Source organism: Rhinolophus sinicus, chromosome 2 (assembly GCF_057876585.1).
Source record: "Rhinolophus sinicus isolate RSI-liver-muscle chromosome 2, RSI-T2T, whole genome shotgun sequence".
In the NCBI taxonomy this organism is placed as follows: domain Eukaryota; kingdom Metazoa; phylum Chordata; class Mammalia; order Chiroptera; family Rhinolophidae; genus Rhinolophus; species Rhinolophus sinicus.
Genome location: NC_142502.1, coordinates 28,341,115 through 28,364,528, shown reverse-complemented (window position 1 = coordinate 28,364,528; position 23,414 = coordinate 28,341,115). Strand labels below are relative to the sequence as shown.

The 23,414-nt window shown below is 37.1% G+C and overlaps 2 protein-coding genes across 2 annotated transcripts; both read right to left on the bottom strand.

Annotated features, from left to right (window-relative positions):
• Nucleotides 1-1,701: 1,701 nt before the first annotated feature.
• LOC141571898 (trace amine-associated receptor 7a-like) lies at nt 1,702-2,803 on the bottom strand. Its single transcript, XM_074334004.2, has one exon. It carries the CDS (start codon nt 2,731-2,733, stop codon nt 1,702-1,704), a length of 1,032 nt encoding a protein of 343 aa, XP_074190105.2. The 5' UTR covers nt 2,734-2,803.
• Nucleotides 2,804-12,424: 9,621 nt separating this feature from the next.
• On the bottom strand, nt 12,425-18,460 carry LOC141571797 (trace amine-associated receptor 6-like). The gene is made up of 2 exons (XM_074333957.2): nt 18,363-18,460; nt 12,425-13,076 (listed from the first exon to the last, which is right to left on the bottom strand). Exons 1-2 carry the CDS (start codon nt 18,458-18,460, stop codon nt 12,425-12,427), a joined length of 750 nt encoding a protein of 249 aa, XP_074190058.2.
• Between the last annotated feature and the right edge of the window lie 4,954 nt (nt 18,461-23,414).

Sequence of the window (23,414 nt, the reverse complement as noted above, 5' to 3'; positions counted from 1 at the left end):
TGATTTCACTGATATGTGGTATATAAACCAAAAACAACAAAAGAACAAGACAAACAAATGAGAAACAGAAACTCATAGACACAGACAATAGTTTAGTGGTTACAAAAGGGTAAGGGGGTTGGGGGGTGGGAGATGAGAGTAAGGGGGATCAAATATATGGTGATGGAAGGAGAACTGATTCTGGGTGGTGAACACACAATGGGATTCATAGATGATGTAATACAGAATTGTGCACCTGAAATCTATGTAATTTTACTAACAATTGTCACCCCAATAAATTTAAAAAAATAAATTATTTAAAAAAAAAGAAATGAAATAAAGACAAGAGTTTCTCCTAAGAACAGTATAATCAGAAATAACTCATTCTTAGAAGAGGCTTACCCATTCAAAGCATTTGTGTGATAATAATTAGAAATGATGTGCTAATAGATAATGCTTTATTACATCAGTTAGAAATTAAAGAAATACAGCAAGAATCTTTTTATATATATTCACTCCTGCCCCAAAACATGATAATCTGATTGTAAAATCTTGATGTCTTATTGCGACAAAACAAAATGTAGAATAGAATCAAGTAATTGATTTACATTGTTCATGAAACATACAGCACCCTTCAGTTTTACTAGCAAGAAAACTCTCTGAAATAACTGGCTTGGTTTATCCACTGTGAATTGCACAACTAATTCAGTTTCCTTTTTTGCTTTGGAACTAAGTTTATGGGTCATAAGGAAACACTACATTTTCAGGCCTCTGACTTGGCTTTATTTTATTTCCTTCATTTCAGTTTTCTTTCTTTTTTTGAACACTTTGTAAAATTATGCTTTTCTACATCCTTGAAGCCCCTGTAAATAATTTTGAAACAATGTGCGATTTAAGTGATAAAGAATAAATTGATTTCAAAATAAAGTAAAATAACGAATGACAAGATTAAAACCCTTGCTTTAAACATATGTTAACTGGTACCATTTCTGAACTCTAATTTTATGAGCAGACTTACTCACCAGTAAGAAGCTCCCTGAATAAACGAATGTTATTACTTATGACACCAGTTACCTCTCTCATTGTAAATAACTAAGTTGATATTATACTTAATGTTCTATGTCTGGACTGATTGTATGTGACTCTGAAGTCACATTTTTGGTTCTGCAAAGCTGAACACCAGACAGTGCAGATTCAGTCCTTTGCCCTCTCTGAGCAAGGAGACTCCATCTCTCTGAGTATCTCTTAGTTGCATTTAAAATTTAATAGAAAAAATATTACATAGGAACTGAGAAAAGATATAGCCAGGGATTGAACCAATATAAAGTAATAAAAGGCAGGATTATGATTTCATATATATAAAATCTTATTTATTATTTATTTTACATTTTTTCAAGAATACTACAAGGGAGGGGTTATTAAATAGAGAAGCGTAGTGAGAATCAGAGAGAACTGAGCAACCCAAGATCACAGTATTAAATGTCAGAGTACTGTAACACAGTCATTTCTGGCTATAAGGCTGTGCTGTTTTCATTACAATCAGATTTTAATGCTATCTTTACCACAGAACGTTGAACTTGAATTTACGTGTTTGGGTCAAAATTGAAGCAGAATTCTATGCTTTTACCTAAGAAGATCTTGCACATTTATGATCAATATTTTTCTCCCCATTGTGAGTCCACTCAGAATCTATTTTCAATTGTCACAATATAAATACAGAAACTACTCAGAAAATAAACTTATTGTTGAGGAATTCTCTTTTAAGATTTGACCAGTGACAATCAGTTTGATGGCTTTTCGAAACCAAGGATAAAATACAGCATAGATCAAGGGGTTCATAGCCGAGTTATAGTAAGCAATCCAAACTAATATTTCATAAATATAGGTGGGTGTGATGAAACCTAGGAAGGCATCAATTATTGTACCAATCAAATATGGCGACCATGAAATCAGAAATGTTACCACTGCGATGCCCAATGTTTTTGCGGCTTTTCTCTCCCTCTTGGCCACTCTGTCTTTGTAGCTGTCTGATGTTCTCACAGTCTTATTGCTCATACTTTCAATTTTTCTAGCCTGCTGTTTAGCAATAAGGTAAATCTTGAAGTAAACAGTCATCATCACAAGCGTGGGTATGAAAAATAATAGAAAATTTACCAATACCCAACTTTGATTCACTGCAACTTGACAACCTCCCACACAGGTGAGAGCACTTACTAGTTCCTCCAGCCCAGCTTCATTTGCTCCTGTGCCAAAAAGGGAAAAAGAATAAATAATGGAAAGGAGCCAGGAGAAGGCAATACATATTCCAGAAACAGAGGGTGTGAACCTGGTAGGGTAGACCAGAGGGTCAGTGATTGCAATGTATCTATCGAGAGAAATAAAACACAAGTGGTAGATAGAAGCATAACAGAATGACCCATCGAAACAAGAGTGAAATTTACAGTAAGTCTCCCCAAAGTACCAGCAGCTCTCCACAGACCTCACTGCGCTGAAGGGCATCACAGTGACTCCCACCAAGAAATCAGCACAGGCCAGGGAAGCGATGAGAAGATTGCCTGGAGAGTGTAGCTGCTTGAAATGAAGAACTGAAGTCATCACCAAGAAGTTTCCAAATACAGTCAGCAAAGAGCCAAAGCCAAACACTGTGTACAGAATCAGGCGGGGGCCTGGCGAGTAGGAAGTTTTGACACAGGATCCGTTCACGTTCTCGTAGCAGAGCTGTGTAGCTACAGGAGCCGGCAAATCACTGCCCATGATTCTCTGTTTTGATACCTGGAAAAGCTGTCATCCTCTACGGCCAAACATGTCATTCCACATATGTCATTTTCAAAGTCCTTTAAAAATAGTGTGTACAATATGTCAGCAATTGCCAGTACATTTTGGCCCTAGTTCTCTGTAAGTACAAATTCTTATTTTCATATTTAGAAACTGACTCATAGCTTCATCTCAAAATAATTTACTTTGAACTGAATAAGCAGTTAATTTTATCATTATGTAAAATTCTGTTTATTTAAGTTGTAAAAATCTTTCTTTGCTTTACCTACGATTTCTTATCTGAGAAGTGTTAGTCATCCAAGAGCTGTTGTCATGCATATACGAAATGCCACATTTTATTAGCATCTTTTCCTAATTTATCAGAGCTAGAATAACACTCAAAACACTCTGCCCTCTCAAGAAAGTAGCTAAATAATTGCAAATATCCAAAGCCCTTAAGATTGAATCCCCATAGTGCAATGTGTGGAAAGAAACTTTAGTAATGATTATATTTATGCTATAAGTAAGTTCTGCACTTCTAATCCCTTGATGACATTTGTCCTTTTCATGAAATAGAAAAGGAAATGGAAATAGTGCCTGTCTTTGAAAATCTTTGTCCAGAATTTGAATGCCATATTGTTTATTTTACTAATTATTGAGATTGCATTTTTATTTTTGTAAGAACAATTTATTTATGATTTATGTTTGTCACTAAAGCTCTTTCAATAAAACTCTTCATCACTTCCAGTATTTGTTTGTGCTAAAGAAATTAAATGCAGAATTATATATTAAACACTGGAATGCTTCAGGTTTAGCTTTAATAATTCTGATTTGGAAGTGTGGGAGAGCAGAGTACAAAGTATTTTTCTCAAGGAGATATAAAACGAACTATATGGACAAATAAAACGTAGTTCCTGCTAAGGTGTTTTTGTTTGTTCTTTTCTGTGTTTCTTTTTTAATAGGTACTATGTGGAAGATATTAAAAAAACAAAATGTTTAATTTCTGGAAATTCTGATATTATGACTCTGTATGTTACGTTTGAGAAATTAAGCTTATTGTCTTCGAGCTCTAGAAAAGATCTCAGCTGAGGCTTTGAAAAATATTTTTCTGATGCATGACTTCTGGTCATTTTTTTTTTATAAGATTAAAGATTTATTCTTTTTTTTTATTATTATTACATTTATTGGGGTGACAATTGTTTGTAAAATTACATAGATTTCAGGTGTACAATTCTGTAGTACATCATCTATAAATCCCATTGTGTGTTCATCACCCAGAGTCAGTTCTCCTTCCATCACCATATATTCGATCCCCCTTACCCTCATCTCCCACCTCCCACCTCCCACCCCCCCTTACCCTCTGGCAACCACCAAACCATTGTCTGTGTCTATGAGTTTCTGTTTCTCATTTGTTTGTCTTGTTCTTTTGTTGCTTTTGGTTTATATACCACATATCAGTGAAATCACATGGTTCTCTGCTTTTTCTGTCTGACTTATTTCGCTCAGCATTACACTCTCAAGATTCTGGTCATTTTTAAAATCAGCTTTTTTATATTGAGGTGTACTTTGCATTTGAAAATTTCACACTTTTAAAGTGTGCAGGTTGATGACATGATAAATGTATCCACCCACATCACGACCTCCAAAACCAAGATATAGAATATTTCCAACACCTCAGCAATTTTCCTTGTGCCCTTTTGATGGTCAATCTATCCCCACATCTCCCTCCTCCTGCCCTAGGCAATCACTGGTCTCCATTCTATCACTACTGATTAGTTTTCCTGGTATAAAAATGACATGTAAATAGAATCATATACTATGAGATTCTGTGACCAGCTACTTTCTCTCAGCTCAAGGTCTGTAACATTTTTCCATTTATTAGGTATATTATCAGTTCATACATTGTTATTGCTAAACAGTATGCCACTGTGTTAATATACCACAATTATTTTATCCATGTGTCTGTTGATTGACATTTCAACTTATGTTCAGTCTGGGGTTGTTAATAGTATTGGTATGAACACCCATACACAATTCTTTGCATAGACATGTGTTAGTATATCTTTCAGTAAACTCCTTGGAGACAAAATGCTAGATTATATGGGAAGCGTATGTTTCACTATACAAGAACCTATAAACTGTCTTCTAAAGTAATTGAACCATTTTGTACTCCCACCAGCAATCTATGAATGTTCCAATTGCTCCAAGTCCTCGTCAATACTTGTCATTGCCATTTCTTTTTATTTTAACCATATTAGATGCTATGTAATAGAATCTCATGTTTTAAATTTTATGAATGGTGATGTTGGGAATTTGTCCATGTTATTATTGGCCTCTAATGTGTCCACTTTGGTTAACTGTCCATTAACATTTTTGACCATTTTTTAGTAGATTTCAAATTTTATTATTTTTGAGTTGACTGGGTACAAGTCCTCTAGAAATATATGTTATGAATATTGTACTTTTCATTTTCTTGAGAGTATTTTTTGAAGAGTAGAAGGTTTTAATTTGGATAAAAAACTACTTATAAATTTTTACAGTTAATGCTTTTGTTTCTTGTCTAAGAAACCTTTGCCTAAAATAATGTCACAACTATTTTCTTCTGCGCTTCTTTTAGAATTTTTATAATTTCAGTGTTTATGTTTAGGTCAATGATTCTTGTCATATTAGTTTTAAATACGTTGTGAGGCATTTGAAGGCATAAAGACCCTGTTTCCAGTGGTAGCAAAGAAACTGGCAGCCCATTACCTACTATGCTAAAACATTTACTCACAGTATCTGTAGATACCTGTGAGCAAGTGCCTATGGAAGAAAAGGCTCTGGGTGACATGTATTTGATGCCTTATACAACATTTTTGTTAAAATGACAAGTATAATGAGTTGGTTTGTTTCTTTTAACTGCACGGGAGAACACAGGGGAAGAAAATAATGAGCTAGAGAGGCTATAAATTACAAGTTCAAGTTCCAGATAAGGGACCTGAAAGCTACAATGAATACTTTGAAAGAATGGAACCCATATTTCCTATAGCCATAGGACTGAGTTTCTGAACACCATACCCCAACCCTAATTCTGTAGGTGGCTAAATTAAAATGCAAATTGAATTCTCAAACTCCCACGGCATCTTTTGCTAAAATTCTGGCATTGATTAGGAAGGAAAGGGATACTGAAAATTAGGATGGTGACAGATAGGCAGGCCCCTATGAAACTGGCAACTTCTATCTCCTAAATTCTGTCAAGCCTTTATTGCCAGTAGAGGAAGCTTTCTCACGGCTGCCTGAGGAGGTCAGTTCCCCTTGCCTGAAGAAGCTATAATCCTCTCACCTGAGCTAGCTGCCTTACAATGGATCACTGGCCCTCCTCAGACCACCCCTAAGACCCCTTGCCTTTAGGCCTATAATCAGACTCAGGACCCAGCAGCCCCGAAGGATGAGGTACAAAGTGTGACCCATGAGGACATACAACACAAGACCAGTAGAGGGCATGACTTTGCAAATCTATATTAAGAGAAACCTAAGAAATACCTGTATGTGGGAATGGAACTCAAGGGTGTGATATCAATGTGGAAGGGATATAGAGTGGAATTAGGCTGAATGTATTCATAGGAGGCTATGAAGCAGCACATGATTAATATTTAGTCAAGGAAGAGATGGAAGATCTTAAAGACATGCAGCAAAACAATATTTCAAGTACTTTAATAATGTAAAGATGTCATTTCCAAGATATTTTGATCACTTTAAGATGTAGCTCCTAAAATGATACAAGGTGGCAGACTAAACTCTGTGCCTGCCTCCTTCCATGAACATATTAAAATTACAACTAAATTTTAGAACAATCAACCTGGAGAACTATCTGAAGTCTAGCCCCTTAGAAGTCCTATGATTAAAATATAAAGAAGCCATGTCAAGATTGGTGGGAGGGACAGAGATGCTGAATGGACCCCAAACCTTTGTGTGGTGGTTGAGAATCAGGAGGCAGATCTTGGCTGCAGAGGTTTCCCCCAGAGGAGTGAGGGACCCGAAACCCTCACACCAGGCTCCCCAGCCCAGAGTACTGGTTGCAGGACCATGAGCCCCCACAACACCTGGCTGTAAAAAACTGTGGGGATTGTGACCTTCATGTGGGACGGAAGGCTGTGGGAAACCCAGATGTCCTCTTAATGGGCCCACATACAGACTCACTCACAGGCACTTACCTTAGGCTCCAGTGGAGGGATAGTAACTGGAGGGTGTCAGGGACAAAAGGTGGGAAAAACTGAGGTATGCGGCTTCCTGGCAAGACTGAGGACAATAAGCATTTTCCTGTGTGAGGTCTTCCTCCCTTCAGCAGTTAGGCGGACGCCATCTTTCTTGTGTTGAGCCCACCCCCACAAGGCCAAATCTGAATCTGATTGGTTTGGTGAGCTCTGTGGCTCTGCCCTGCTGGCTCATTGGGACCCTGCCCTATTCTACTTCCCCAATGCCGGAGGCAGATTGCCAGCCCTGCCCCATTGCAATCTTTCTGGGCAAAATATTAGAGTCCCTGGGCCCCATGGTGCAGCGACTGACCTTGATGTGCTCTGAAAATTTTGCTGAGTAGCTCCAGGCTCAGCACTGGCACCAAATCAGAGTCTGTGTTAACATAATGACCACAATCCTTCCCACTATAGTGAATCTCAGAGGCCCTGCCTTACACAACTTGCATACCACATGAGGCTCTATTAGTAGCTGAACCTTAAGAAAGCCAGCAGGTGGCAGCAGGACTCAGGGTAGCCAGACTTTTTGTGGAGCTATCCCAGGCCTGGTACTGGTGGCTGTCATCCTCGGTTCGTTTCATGGTTCTCCCACGCGCTTCGAGGCTTAGAACAGACAGCAAACAACCACAGATCACTTTGTAGCTCCTACCAGGTATTTCCCAAGGAGTCACAGGCAGTCAGTGAGCTGGGTGTGCACCAGAGACCCTCCAAAGAGGCCCCAGAACGAATAAACTTGGAGGTTGGCTTCAGACCATAGCAGACCATCTCCTAAACAGCCCCACAAGTGGCACACACAAAGGGTGGTCTGAACAGGTACCAGAGTATGCTGGGGTGAATCCCACGCAGTGGTGTAAGCTCCCTGGCAAACAGCCTGTAAGCTGTGGACATGGCCAAACCCCATAGCCAATCAGCCTGAGGGTCAATCCCACCCACTGTTGTACCAAAAGAGATCAAGGCTTAACTGTAACAAGAAGGCACACAATTCCCACACACGGGATACTCTGGAGCACCCAGAGCAGGTGACCATGGAGACTGTGCCAATTATGCCCCACTGGACACTTACTACATAAGGCTACCTGGCCAAGACTAGGAGACATAAAAGACCTACCTAACACACAAAAAAACAGAAAGGCAGCCAAAATGAGTAAACAATGAAATATGTCTCAAATGAAAGAACAGGAGAAAAATCCAGAAAAAGAACTAAACAAAATAGAGGTAAGTAAGTTACCAGAGATAGAGTTCAAAATAGTGGTTATTAGGATGCTCAAGGAACTTAGTGAGAACTTCAACAAAGAGATAGCAAGCATAAGACAGACATAGAAACTATAAAAAAGAACTGAGTGAAGTGAAGAATACAGTAACTGAAAGCAAGAATGCACTACAAGGAATCACCAGCAGACGAGAGGAAGCAAAGGATCATTCAGCAGTTTGGAAGACAAGGTAGCAGAAAACACTAAATCAGAACAGCAAAAAGGAAAACATATCCAAAAAAATAAGGAGAGTTTAAGAGCCCTCTGGGACAACATTAAGAGTAACAACATTTGCATCATAGTGGTAACAGAAGAAAAGAGAAAAAGCAAGAGATTGAGAACCTATTGTAGAAATAATGACTAAAAACTTTCATAACCTGGCAAAGGAAATAGATATACAAGTCCAGGAAGTGCAGAGTGTCCCAAACAGGATGAACCCAAACAGGCCCTCACCTAGACATATTATTAGAATTGCAAAGGCTAAAGACAAAGAGAGAATTTTCAAAGCAGCAAGAGAAAGGCAAATAGTAAGCTGTAAGAAAGCTCCCATAAGATTTTCAGCTGATTTCTTAACAGAAACTTTGCAGGACAGAGCTAACTGACACAAAATATTTGAGGTGATGAAAAGCAAGGACCTACAACCAAGGGTACGCTACCCAGCAAAGCTGTCATTTAAAATCAAAGGAAAGATAAAGAGCTTCCCAGATATGAAAAAGCTAAAGAGTTCATCACTACCAAACCAATGTTACAAGAAATCTTAGAGGGATTTCTTTAAGACGGGGACGTAGGGGGAAAAGGTCAAAATTACGAATAATAAAATGTCAATGGCTACAAATCTATCAACAATTACTTTTAATGTAAATGGAATAAATTCTCCAATCAAAAGACAGAGGGTGGGAAATGGATAAGAAAACAAGACCTTTACATATGTGGGCTACAAGAAACTCACTTCAGATTGAAGGACAGACACAGACAGAAAGTAAAGAGATGGAAAAGATATCTCATGAAAATGGAAACAAACAAACAAAAGAGCTGGGGTAGCAATGCTTACTTGTAAAACAGACAAAATAGACTTTAAAACAAAGTAGAGACAATGAAGGACCCAGTAATCCCACTATTGGATATTTGTTTGGAGAAACCCAAAACACTGTTTCTAGGCGACGTGTGCATCCATAAATTCACTGCAGCGTTTTTCACAATGGCCAAGATGTGGAGGCAGTCTGGGTGTCTGTTGGTGGAAGAATGCATAAAGAAAATGTGGTACTTATGTACAATTAAATATCGCTCGATCATGGAAGGGGATGGGTTCCTGCCATCTGTGGTGACATGAATGAACCTGGAGGGTATTCTGCTGAGTGGAGTATATCAGACAAAGACAGAAGCAATATGATTTCACTTATGTGTGGAATCTAAGCACAAAATTAACACACACAAAAAAACAGAAACAAACTCAGACACAGAGAACATTTTGATGGTTGCCAGATGGAAGGGCGGTTGGGGACATGGGTGAAAAAAGGGGAAGGGATTAAGAAGTACATATTGGTTGTTTCAAAGTAGGTATAGGGATGTAAGGTATAGCATAAGGAATACTGTCAATAATATTTTAATAACTACATATGGTGTCAGATGTGAACTAAATTTGTTGGGATGATAGACGAGAAGGGGTTGGGGGCAGGGTGAAAAAGGTGAAAGGATCAAGAAGTACAAACTGTAGTTACAAAACAGTCATGGGGATGTAAATTAAAGCACAGAGAATATAGCCAATAATATGGTAATAACTATATATAGCGCTAGATGGGCAATAGACTACTCAGGGGGATCACTTCTTAAATTATGTAAATGTCTAACCATTATGTTATACACCTGAAAGTAATATAAAATAATACTGAATGTCTACTGTAGTTGAAAAATTTAACAAAAGGGGGGGGGGATGAAGGGAAATAAGAGGTCCAAATTTCAAGGTTTAAAACAAATAAGTCATGGGAATGTAATATACAGCTTGAGGAATATAGTCAATAATATTGTTATAGCATGGTATAGTGTCAGATGGTTGCTGTATTTATCATGGAGATCACTTCTTTAGGTATATAAATATTGAATAACTATGGTGTAACCCTGTAACTTATAATATTGTATATTAGCTATTTTTAAATAAATTTTTTAAAAAGATGTACCTCTTAAATTATACGAAAGCAGTTACAATTTAGATTCATTAGGTATGAAAAAATTATACTAGAGATATATATATACATATATATGTGTATATATATATATACACACACATATATACATATATATGTATATATATGCATGTATATATACTTATATGTATATGTATGTGTATATATATATGCAGAATATATTTTTATTAAATTAAAACAAGCAAACCTAACTTCAAAATTATAGTAATAACAGTTTTTATACGTTAATTTATTCAGAAACATTCAAGCGATAGAGATAAATAACATAGTAAATCCACCCCCATATCACACACTGTCCATTATACATAAAGTTAGACTTTGTAAAAGCATATAGAAGTATGTACATATATAACGACCATATTCTATATACTATTTTATAGTCTTTTAAAACAGATGTTGTGGTTTTCTTTCCATGTCTATTTATACAGAACTTGTTAGAAATTTTTAAAGGCTTTATAATATTCCATTACATAGGAGGAGCATAATTCATTTAATTTATCCCATATTAATCTAGGCTTTTTACCAGTAATAATTAAGAGTTATACAATGAGTGTTCCTGTTATGTTTGCTTCCTTTCCTGGCTCTTTTCTCAGGATTACTTGCCAGAAATGGAACTATAGAGTCAAAATGACATGCATGTTTTACATTTTTTATAAAATATTTAATTCCCCTCAGAAACTGGAAACTCTATCATGTTCTCTGGAGATGCAGGTGAGCGTGATCAATTCTCTCACAAGTGTGCTCAGTTTCCTACGCTTTCATTAAGCACGGGGATTACGGATCCTTCTAAGATTTGCTAACTTGGTACATGAAACTCCATCACACTTTCATTAAAATTTTTTGATTATTTTTACATCTGGCATTTTAATTAGCCATTTCAATTTTTTCTGTTGAAATTGCCTGTTAATTTGTCCAGTGGGGTGTTTGTCTGTGTCTCACTGCTGTATAAAAGGCCTTTATATTTTTAAATCTATTAACCCTCTCTTCATCTTGTATGCTGCCCATAGTTTTCCAAGCTTGATTTTTTTTCTAGGCATGGCCAGGTTTTCTTTTAAATTTAAAAAATTAAATCAAGAACATAAATCTATAGGTTTTCAGTCATGATCCCTCCAATGAAAAATTTATAAAAGCAATATTTTCTTTGAGTTTTTAAACATCTGCAAAATTAGGTTTGAGTTTATTAATAATATGAGGCAAGATGCTTAACATATTTTTTTTTTTTTAGCTTAACATATTTTTACAGAAAGCTATATGCCACATTACCACTTCTTTAAAAATCCATCCTTTTCCCATAACTTACAATATATTGTTATTTTTGTCATCAGTAATCTACAAACTTCGGCTAGTGTTTACAGAAAAAAAAAATAGACAGAAAATCGACTTCCTTCATGATTAGAAGGTAAAGCAACAACCCTCATGGAATGAGAAAGCAATCACATACAAGGAACATCACTGTTGTGGAAATTACACCATCTGGTCATGGTTATTCCCACATTTGAAAACTACCCCCAAAATATAAATTATGAGGAAGGTCCTGAATCTGAAATGGCAGATATATAAGGCTCAGCGATCTCTACGAGCTCCAGAAAGTCCAGACCCCAAAAACAAGCTTCTCAAAATGAAGGCAAAGTTAACCAAGTCCAGAGAAAGACAGGAAATACAAGACTTACCCAGGGAACAGGGAACCAGGAAACCTTTGAAAATGACAGAAAAGTAAGCTTGAAAGGAAGGCCTGGAAAAGGATAATAATGAACGACTGACAAAGCAGAGAAGTGCGTAGATTTGGGGAAACTAATAAAATCATCTTTATGTTAACCATTTTAGTAAATATGTTTCTATCAAATTCTTAAAGGTATTTAATTTACCAAGAAAATAAAAGCATAAAAGTTATGCCACTGATATTGAGGTACCATTTCTCCCCAATTTAATGGATCATTTTCACGTACTGTATTTCACATCACAATTACTGGGACATTCCCAACATATCACCAATTCTTAAATTTAAAGTTTAGGCTAATTTAGAAAATAAATTTACGTTTGATGAACTGTCTTTTAATAGTTGGCCAGTAATAATAAATTTTATTGCTCTCCTAAACCAAAGGTAAAATAAAGCATAAATCAAATGATTTAGAGCAGAGTTATAATAACCAAACCAGCAAAATATCTCATAAACATATGAAGGTGTTATAAAACCCAAAAAAGAATCAATAAATGAATCAATCATATATAGTAACCACAAGATCAAAAATGCTACCACTGTAATAACTAGCGTTTTAGCTGCTTTTCTTTCTCTCTTCACCACCCTCATTTTGTACGTCCCTGATAAGTCTTCCACTCTACTATTAATGTTTTCAATCCTTTTAGCCTGTTTTCTAGCCACCAGAAAAATATTACTGTACAGAATTATCATAACACAAGTAAGGGTGAAAAATAATAGAAAATCTATCCAAATCCAAAATTGATTTACAACAACTTGACAACCCCCTATACAGTTGAGGGCACTAGATAATTCCTCCAGCCCATCGTCATAAGCACCTGTATAGAACACAGCACCGCTGTACACAAGGGGCAGGATCCAGGAAATGCCGATATATATCCCTGACACAGACACCGTGACCTTGGTAGGATAGACCAGAGGGTACAGTGCAGTGATCAGGCATCTACATCATCCCTGAGGTGGTCTCCCTAATGAGACAAGTGTCCATCGGATACTCTACAAAATCTTTACAACATTATTGATTACATTCCCCAAACTGACTTTCGTATCCCTATGACAATCTTGTGGTTACTGATTGTGCTTTCTAATCCCCTCACCTTCCCCGTTATCCCCAACTCCTCTCCCATCTAGCAACCTTCCGTTTTTCGTCAATGTCTCTGAGACTGTTTCTGATTAGTTCATTCATTTATTCTTTTCTTTAGATTCCACATATATGTGAGATCATATGGTATTTGTCTTTCTCTGTCTGACTTATTTCACTGATTATAATGTTCTCTAGATCCATCCATATTGTTGCAAAGAGTGTAAGATTTCATTCTTCTTTATGGCTGCATAATACTCCATTGTATAAATGTACCACAGTTTCTTAATCCAGTTGTCTATCGATGGGCATTTCGGTTGTTTCCATGTCTTGGCTAATGTGCATAGTGCTGCAATAAACATAGAGATGCATAAATTTTTTCATATTCGGGTTTTGGGTTTCTCCAGACAGATACTTAGGAGTGGAATTGTTGGGTCAAAAGGTGGTTCCATTTCCAGATTTTTGAGATACCTCCATACTGCTTTCCAAAGTGGCTGCACCAATCTGCAATCCCACCAACAGTGTACGAGGGTTCCCTTTTCTCCACATCCTCGCCAGGACTTGTTGTTTGTTGATTTATTGATTATAGCTATTTTGACTGGGGTGAGATGGTATCTCATTGTGGTTTTTATTTCTCTAATGATTAGTGAGGTTGAGCATTTTTTCGAATGTCTGTTTACCATCCGTATGTCCTCTCTAGAAAAATGTCTCTTCATGTCCTCTTCCCATTTTTTAATTGGGTTGTTTGCTTTTTGGAATTGAGTTGAGTTTTTTATAAATTTTGGATATTAACCCCTTATTGGCTATATCAATGAATTTAGTAAAGTAGCAGGATACAAAATTAACATTCAGAAACCAATTGCATTTGTATATACCAATAACAAAATATCAGAAGGAGAAATTAAGAAAACAATCCCATTTGCAATTGCTTCAAAGACTTTAAAATACCAAGGAATAAATTTAACCAAAGAAGTAAAAAATCTATACTCAGAAAATTATAAGACACTGATTAGAGAAATAAAAGAATATACAAATAGATGGAAACACATACCATGCTCATGGATAGGAAGAATTAAGATCGTTAAAATGTCCATGCAGCCTAAGGCAATATACAGATTCAACGCATTTCCTATCAAACTACCAAGGTAATTTTTCACAGAAATAGAACATATAATCCTAAAATTTATATTGAACCATAAAACACCCCAGATCACCTTGGCATTTTTGAGAAATAAGAACAAAATAGGAAGTATAATGATACCTGACATCAAATTATACTACAAGGCTACAGTAATCAAAACAGCACGGTACTGGCATAAAAATAGACACATAGATCAAAGGAACAAAATAGAGAGCCCAGAAGTAAATCCATGCCTAATGGTCATTTAATCTACGACAATAGAAGCAAGAATTTAAGGTGGCATGAAGACAGTCTATTCAATAAATGGTGCTGGGAAACCTGGACAGACACATGCAAGAAAATGAAGCTGGACTAACTCCCTATACCATATACAAGAATAAATTCAAAATGGATTAAAAACTTAAATGTAAGATCTGAAACCATAAAACTCCTAGAAGAAAATATAGGAAGAAAGTTTACAGACATTTCCCACAGTAAGATTTTTACTGTATATCCCCTCGGGCAAAGGAAGTAAGAGAAAAAATAAATATGTGGGTTTACATCAAACTAAAAAGTTTTTTTCACAGCAAAGGAAACCATCAATAAAACAAAAAAGGATCCTACTGAATGGGAGAAGATATTTCCCCTGTGCTTCTTTTTTTTTTTTTTTTAGATTTTATTGGGGAAGGGGAACAGGACTTTATTGGGGAACAGTGTGTACTTCTAGGACTTTTTTTTTTCCAAGCCAAGTTGTTGTCCTTTCAGTCTTAGTTGTGGAGGGCACAGCTCAGCTCCAGGTCCAATTGTCGTTGCTAGTTGCAGGAGGCGTAGCCCACCATCCCTTGCGGGATTCGAACTGGCAACCTTGTGGTTGACAGGACGTGCTCCAACCAACTGAGCCATCTGGGAGCTCAGCGGCAGCTCAGCTTGAGGTGCTATGTTCCATCTTAGTTGCAGGGGGCAGAGCCCACCATCCCTTGCGGGAGTCGAGGAATTGAACTGGCAACCCTGTAATTGAGAGCCCATTGGCCCATGTGGGAATCGATCCGGCAGCCTTCGGAGTCAGGAGCATGGAGCTCTAACCGCCTGAGCCACTGTCCGGCCCTTCCCTGTGCTGTTAATGTCTGAACCTTCCAGGAGCTTTTGGAGCAACAGGTAAGCCTCTTCTGCTTAATGGCTTGGCAGAATCTTGGAATGTTAACTTGTAGCATTGTGGGACCAGTAATTCAGCCTTGGGATCAGGTATTAATTACAGACATTGCCAGAAGTTTTGCAAGTGGAAAAATCAATTATCATTAGCAGTGGTCATTTCTACATCACCTTTTCTCACTTGAAAACAGTGTGTAATTCATTTCCCCAACTTTCCTCAGTAGCGTTCTCACTTTAACATAGTACGTATTTTACTTTCCCAGAATTTTCTGAGGTCAAAAGTATTATACTAATACTGCAAGGAAACTTCTATTAAAAAGAGTATAAACAATCTATGCTATAGTTTTATATTTTCCTCTCTGAAATATTTTACACTATTGATTCAATGAAAGTCTTTTTGGAATGTGTATCAAGAGTATTTTGTATAATGAAACTAAATTGTAGTAGAATAGTGGTATATAAACATTTATTTCTTTTCCCTTTTTGATTTATCTGTGGAGTGGTTCAATTAAAATAATTGAAGTATTTTTTCTTTCATTGGTTTCACTGAGAATTTCCATTGCTTTCAAACAGATACTGAGCATTAATTATATGTAATACCCATGTCAGGAATTGCTAAAGATAAAAAATGTATTTTATATATTATTTTCCTAAAGGAAAGTAATTTTGTAGATAATATGGACAACGTATTTTAAAATACATTATGGAGGACCAGAAAAGTGTCAGAGATGCTAAGTCCTATGAGCATAGAACTAGTTGCCATCACAAGGCTGGTACTTGGATTGTCATTCCTATACCGTTGTCTTTTCACCCACATGTGGCCCCATGGCCTGAGGGTTCACATCATATTATCACTCAAAATAATATGGACTAAGACACCAGATCATGTTAATACAGAGCATTACAATGGAAGTTCCTGGATCTTGCCTAGATTCTATTTCTCTAAGTTCTGATTGCTCATTATTTCCTTCATTAATATGATAAAAAATATATTTATTACCTAAATTCAGCACATAACTAGAGGTGACATTTTAGAAGCATTGTCTTAAGAGTCCAGATCAAGACAAGATGGTTCAATATTATCACATGGTATATTGTTTTTGTTGGAAGACAATGAGTATATCAGTAGCATGACAGTCAATAAATAAAGTTACATGCTTTATTTAAGAAATTAAAAGAATGAGAAATGAAAATATCACTATTTGCAGATGATATAACTAAAAACAAATTTGTCTAAGTCTGCCTTGATGAGAACTAGTGCCAGAGACCAACAATACTTTCCCTAGCATACAAACAGAGATTATGAACATATATTTCTCATGATTATTTAGTTTACTTAAGATGTTAATACACTCAGTGACTTTCGATTATACCACATCACCTAAGGAAATTCTCCTATTATATTTATTAAAAACTCTATATGTGCAACATTGCTTCCAGTAATGATGGACTAGTTTATGTAGACCAGTCCTCCTGCTGAGGACAACTAGAAAAATCTGTAGAAAAAAAAATTTTTTTAATCTTTAAAATATCAGGGAGATTTAAATGAGGTCAAGAACTATCCAAGAACCAGGAAAAAAGGAAATTCAGAGAGGTGAATCTAACAGGTAGGGCAATTATTTTGTTATAGATAGCCAACTCCAGAAGAAACAGAAAGGATGAAAAACTAAGCAGAACTCTTGACAACCTTGTAGGGTTAGTTGGAAACTATTAGATTTTAGATCCTAACAAGAAAGACGAGCCCAGGTCACATATCTACTGCCAATATTTGTGATTAAAACCTTGAGAACTAATATTCCCTAAACATACAGGTAAACCTCTACTTCAAATTTTCTCAATTCCTATAATAGAGATTAGGATAATCCGAGATTGCTAATTCTCCTAGGAAAATGCCAGAAGCAAATGTAAATTTTCTCTGGAGAAAGACAATATTATCTCACTTCTCAAATTATTCCCTCAATGTTTTTACATAAAATGTCTCATTCAATAAAAAAATATTACCGAAAAAAAGGAGAGTGAAACCCAACGGAAACAACAGACAATTTTTTTAAAAAAACAGGAAATTTCTGTAATGCTTTAAAATAACTAAGGTGAATACCTTTAACAGTTTTGAATACAATTATGCTGACCATATACAAGGAAATAACAATCAAGTTTGAAAACTTCAGTAGAGAAGTATAAACTGTTTTTAAAAATGGACATTGTACATCTTAAAAATACTGGTCTCTACTTCTCAAGCTACCAAGAACTCAAGCACTGGTTAAATAGAAGTTTATTGACAGGATGTACACAAATATTACCTATGTGCTGCCCCTGGTTACTATTCCCACAGGTCAAAATTCATGTCACATAAAACATCTGATTGTCTTTTTTTGACCACTTCAATAGCTTTCGAGAAAGTAAATTTTTAAATCACTTGAGTATGGAAGTGGTGGGAGATGCTACAGTCTATGAGAATTGGCCTCAGAGGTGGAACTACAAGGCACTAATGGATCTGGTGGCCGTAGTACTGGCTTAATCAGAATAAGAAGTCAAATGTGAGACGGAGAATCTGAGGAGGCCCAAAAGATGCTCCAACACAAAAGCCCATGGGACAAGGGAGAAATCAAAATGAAAATTAGAAAATTATGAAAGGAATGATGACAAGACTAGGACAAAATAACAAAACAAACTATAACAAATTAACAAAATTGTGGTACACAGGGGGGGAAATCTGATTTTGGCCATGATGAAATAGTTTGCATCAAGCAAACCTTCTCACTGAGAACAATTATAAAACTCAGTTGAACACATAGAACAACATTTGAAGCCTTAGAGAGCAAGCAATACAGCCTGGAATTGATGGGACAAACTCATAGAGAGAAGGGAAAAACACTGACGTGAGCTGGGCCTTCTCCAGCAAGTCAAAGATCAATACAAGGAAAAGGAGGGCATCTCCAGGGCCTGCTCTGCCTCTCAGTGCATTCGGACTGGTCATTGCCCACCTCTTGCCATATGGTTTTTTTAGTGTTTTGAAATATCAACTCGGATATTGACCTAGAACTCAAGAGGTTACATTCTGAAGAGCACTTCATACCGATAAATGTATTTCTGATCATGAAAGATGAAATATGGAAAATTTGAGAACAAATTCTGAATTACTAAATATCTTTAATTAACTATTTCCTTTCTAAGAAAGGAAGAAGATCTCTCAAAATGTATAAGATGGTGGGAAATATTCTACAAATTATTCAGGAAAAGCATGAAGAAATGGAACTCTAGTCATTAGATTCATCCTCTCCTCTTGTCTGGTGAGGAAATCTGGCTTATTGACTATGTCTCTAGATTTGGGACAGTCTGAGCTTGGTGGATCACAAACATGAAGTGCTTTCCCATGTTAGCTGCTGACAGAGGGAAATTTGATCTATTAACACTCCCTTTCCCATATTTTAATAATTCTCTGGGCAGATCTTAGTGATTTCCATCCAATCCCCAACATTTATAAGCTCATAACGTTATTTCTAATTCAGTCTAAAATTTTAAAATTACATCCAGTTTAGGAATCTTGTATTTCCTACCCCAATCAGTGATATCCTGCTCTAGGTTTTGTGGACTTAGTGTGGGGAGAGCGCAATCCTGCTTTTACACTCGTCCTTCCACTCTCCTTTGCTGCTTGTAACCTCACCTACCCTGCACAGTAGAGAGGGAATGGAATAAGGAGAACACTAATAATGGGACAAAAGTTTTCTCCCGTTACCAGTGCCTGAAATGCCATAGGCCTGATGGACAGTGCCCTGCATGTGGCAGGCGCCAAATGTAGGTTCTGTCATGCGGTACATGAGTGACTCATTTTGGGAGAGCCTGCCCAGTGTCCAGTTCCCGATGTGCATGAGCCACTCCAGATGACCACTTTCTACTTCTCTAGAGTCTGTTTATGAGTGGAAACCTTACAGGCTTTTGCTTCTGGGGTCTCTGTCCAGGCAACCACACTATTGAACAATGTATTGGGAACATGATTCAAGCTTCATTCCCTCTTTAGATCTGCTTATTTAATAATCTTGCTGCCCTGCCCTGTGTTTATGTTGAGCAGAGGCAAATAAACTAGGAGAGAGATGGCTGGGAGGAGAATTGGGCTGGCAGGGAGAGAAGCCCCTACTGTCACTGCTTCCAGTGGCAAAGATGCAGGAGTTTCATGGGCTACTAGACACGTGGGAGCCAGTCAGGCTCGGCCCTTCTGGCAGGTCTCCCAGTTCAGGGTGCACAAAGTTCTGTGACACATCCCACAGGGCTTGAGGAGGATGTTGGAAATCAATCCAGTACTGATCTCAGGATCAGGAACTTGGGAATGAAAATGCCTCCTGCAGAGATGTCTGAAGCACCCAGATATGCTCTGCATGACAGGGACACTATGGGAGGGCTCACTATACAGAGGTCAGGACCACCAAGTAAAGGTCACAAGGAGACCAAATTTGGTGTCAAATTATGCTGCCTCTTTTCTTCTCCTCTCTCCTTTTCACTGTGGAATAGAGCAGAAAAGGAATAAAAATTCAGACATGCCTCTTCCCTACAACCAAGCTTTTTAAGCTTAGCACCTCCTAGTTCTGGATACGGTAGGGCAAGGATAGTCAATTAGATATAGATTGTTGTTCTAGTCCAGAGTAGACCAGAATGAAAATCTTCAATGTCCCGAATAACTGGACAACTATGAGTTCTGCCTGAGAGCTCAGGACGGGATGACAAGGAAGAGCTCATTTGGAGGCTGTGACCGGAGATAATATAACACTGTATTGTTTCCCATGCCACTCAAAGTGTTCCATAAGTGATTAACATATATTTCTATAAATGGTTATTAAACACAAATGGATTATGTAAGAATCAAGTTGATAATTGACTCAGTTATACACTACCTTGAAGAAATGCTGAAACTCTAATTAGATACATAATTAATATATTGATTGTATGTTACCAGTACAACCACTGTTCATTTACAGTTTAACACTTTGATCCTGTTTTGTGTTTGGTTACCTCTAGCTCTAATCAAAAGAGACAAGAGTACAAAACATTTCTCACCCTCCCTCTCATTAACAAACTTCTGAGTTTGAGCACTGGAAAGACCATACAGATCATTAACGCATCTTTCCCCCACCTCTGTCATAATGAGGACTGTCTCACACTCTCAGCCATTTGGGAGATGGCTTATTTAATGGCTTATTAATTTTAATTTAGAAATGTGTTAGAGAAGTTCAAAGCCTTCAAGCTATGAGAGTGAAAACTTCCATGATGCAAGACAACCAGTTTGCCTCCAAGTTTTGCCTTTGGTGCTAGAATCAAAACCCCCCGAAAAACATGATCACTGCCTAATCTTGATCTTTATCTGATGCAAATGCAGTAACTCAACATGGTCTTATGAGCAAGATAGGAAGCGTCATATATGTGAAAGAATTCTAGAGGCCTTAGGAGGAGCCTCCAATTTGCATACCATCTCAGCTCAGGGCTAGTTTCTCTTCATACACTAACTTCAGACAAATAGTATAAAATAACGTAGAGTTTGCTAATAAGTTTTGATGGCATAGCAGAAAAAGTAGGAAAATGCAGGACAATCCTTTTCGTTTCATAGTAGACATTTGGCATTGCTTTCTCTAAACAGTTGATTTTTTGGACATCTGCTTCCATTAGAAGGACTACGCTATTTCAAACATTTGTAATTGAGCAGGTAGTGCCCTTGTTTGTTTTGAGGGGCACAAAAGGCTTACCTGGGAGAACACCACCATTGCTACTAATGAGCTAGGACTGTGGTTCCTAGAAAACTGGAGTTTCAGAAATAATAAAATTGGTAAAAAAGTTTGGGAAACCAACAGATAGTTGCCAAATATTAACTTTTACCAACTAAGAACTGGTAGAAAATTGGAAGATATCTAGCCTTTTGTTTTAGAAACTAATTTATGGAGAGCTGGGGTTGGTCCAGGTTCTTCCTGGAATAATTTCTGTGCCTCCCACCCTATTCCCACTTTCATACCACAGCTAGGCTTCCATCTCTGTCTTTCTCTCTCTGTCTCTGTTTTTTGCTGGCGTAATATTCCACATGCATTGTTTCCACCTGCTAACAAAGGTCTGAAAATCCAAGCTATTCCATTCACTCCATTTCCATTTCTTTTTCCTGGTCTATCTGATATTATAATTTTAAAATATTGAAGCATCATTTTTGTCTTATCCTGATTTTTAGAACTCTTTTGTCTATACCTTCTTGTCTAGGTGCTTATTTCACTATCACAAACTATAGTCTTTCACCTTCATAATGCTTTTCACAATTTGTTTTCACACAACCATTTCTCTGTTTACTTGTTAAAGGTTCCCCTCCCTCTTCCCCTCCAAGGCTGTAAACTTTGCGAGGATAGAAATCATATCTGTTTAGTTCATTACTTTGCACCCAGCTCCTGGCATTCAATAAATGTGTATTAAATGGATGAATTAACTAGTGAATAAATATCAGAATAATGGAGGAAGATACAAAGTTGTTTCTTTACCAAAAGTGGCAGGTTTCATGTGATATTTTATTCTCCTAGAATACTGGCGCTCAATAGAGCAGGCCATTGAGACATTTGGCCCCCCCAGAGGACATTTGTCAATGTCTAGAGACACTTTTGGTTTTCACGGTTGGGGGGAACTGTATTGGTATCTACTGGTATCTAGCAGCGGGGGTGCTGCTAAAAGCCCTTCAGTGTACAGGACAGACCCCACATCAAAGAGTTATGTGAACTCAAATGTCCATAGTGCTGAAGCTGATAGAGCCTGGCCTAAGTCTCTCCCTATATAAACAATTGACATTACTTTACAAAATCAGACTCTCAGTAAATACTAGGAGGAATCTAAGAGATTATTGGGTTAAGAGTATTAATTTTCTTGATTAGGAATCAGATAGCCAGATGGATTAATAACAATACCCATGGCACTTTACAACTTGAAAAGCAATTTCACAAAGCTCTATAAGGTCACAACTCTACACTGAAAAGAGTCCTGAACCCTTCTTTGGGAAGGCTGAATAAGGCTTTTCCTTCCTCACAGTGTTCCAATATTCCAGGCGTGCGAATTGCCAAGGAACGTGTTCCCATGTTACAACTTTCTGCTCATTGTTCCTTTTGACTTCTTTTAGCATTGGGACCAGGAAGTCTGGCACCTGGAACCACAAACAAACATGTAGTCAGATGGTTTGATGATTCCCATTTCTCACGTTCATGAAGAGAACTTGCAAATATTCTTCCAGTGAAAATGTCTTGAGAGGAGAACTGATCTCTTTTCTACCAGAACCTTAAAAATGCTAGTGTGTTTACATATCATTTTGGGTTTTAAGGCTTTGTTGTAATGTATTTCATCAATCTCAACATGTCCTCAATGTATGTTATCTTTTCTGTTTGCTGGTAACTACTGCAGATGCATAAATGATTCTTAACAGGAAAGAAAAAGCTAAGTCCTGACTCTCACTGCCTGCACGCTATTGTTTCGCTCACAAAAACCCAATAAGGTGACTATGTCAGGATTGAGAATAGAGGAAAGGTTCAAGTCTAAGGACAAAGAAATCTTTGGCTTGAGAAACGTAACAGCTAACCCAATTTAATGTAAAGAGTTGTTTTGTAGAACAACTTTCTTAATAATCACTGTTGAAAATAGTCTTCTAAATTCACACCTTGCACTATAGGGATTCCATCTGGGGATTTCCCTATTAATGGCATTTATTTATGTGGAAGCTCTGCTTGCTTTAGCCAGGAACGCAGCTCAGACAACATAGAAATAAACAGGAGGTGACCCTTCAGCCTTATAATTACTTCCCATATCAGTGCCTGTTGCAAAGAGAAATTCTGGAGGTAAAAAAAGAAAACATATATTTAACTAAAAGGGAATTTCATCAAATTAAGGGAAGTGATCGTTAGCTGAAATTAACCCCCTCAGTAATCTCG

Coding starts and splice junctions, on each gene's coding strand:
- LOC141571898 (XM_074334004.2), bottom strand. CDS start 2,733: ATGGGCAGTGATTTGCCGGCTCCTGTAGCTACACAGCTCTGCTACGAG.
- LOC141571797 (XM_074333957.2), bottom strand. CDS start 18,460: ATGACCAGTCCGAATGCACTGAGAGGCAGAGCAGGCCCTGGAGATGCC. Junction 13,077..18,362: donor CTGGAGAAGGCCCAGCTCAC/GTCAGTGTTTTT, acceptor GGGATGATGTAG/ATGCCTGATCACTGCACTGT.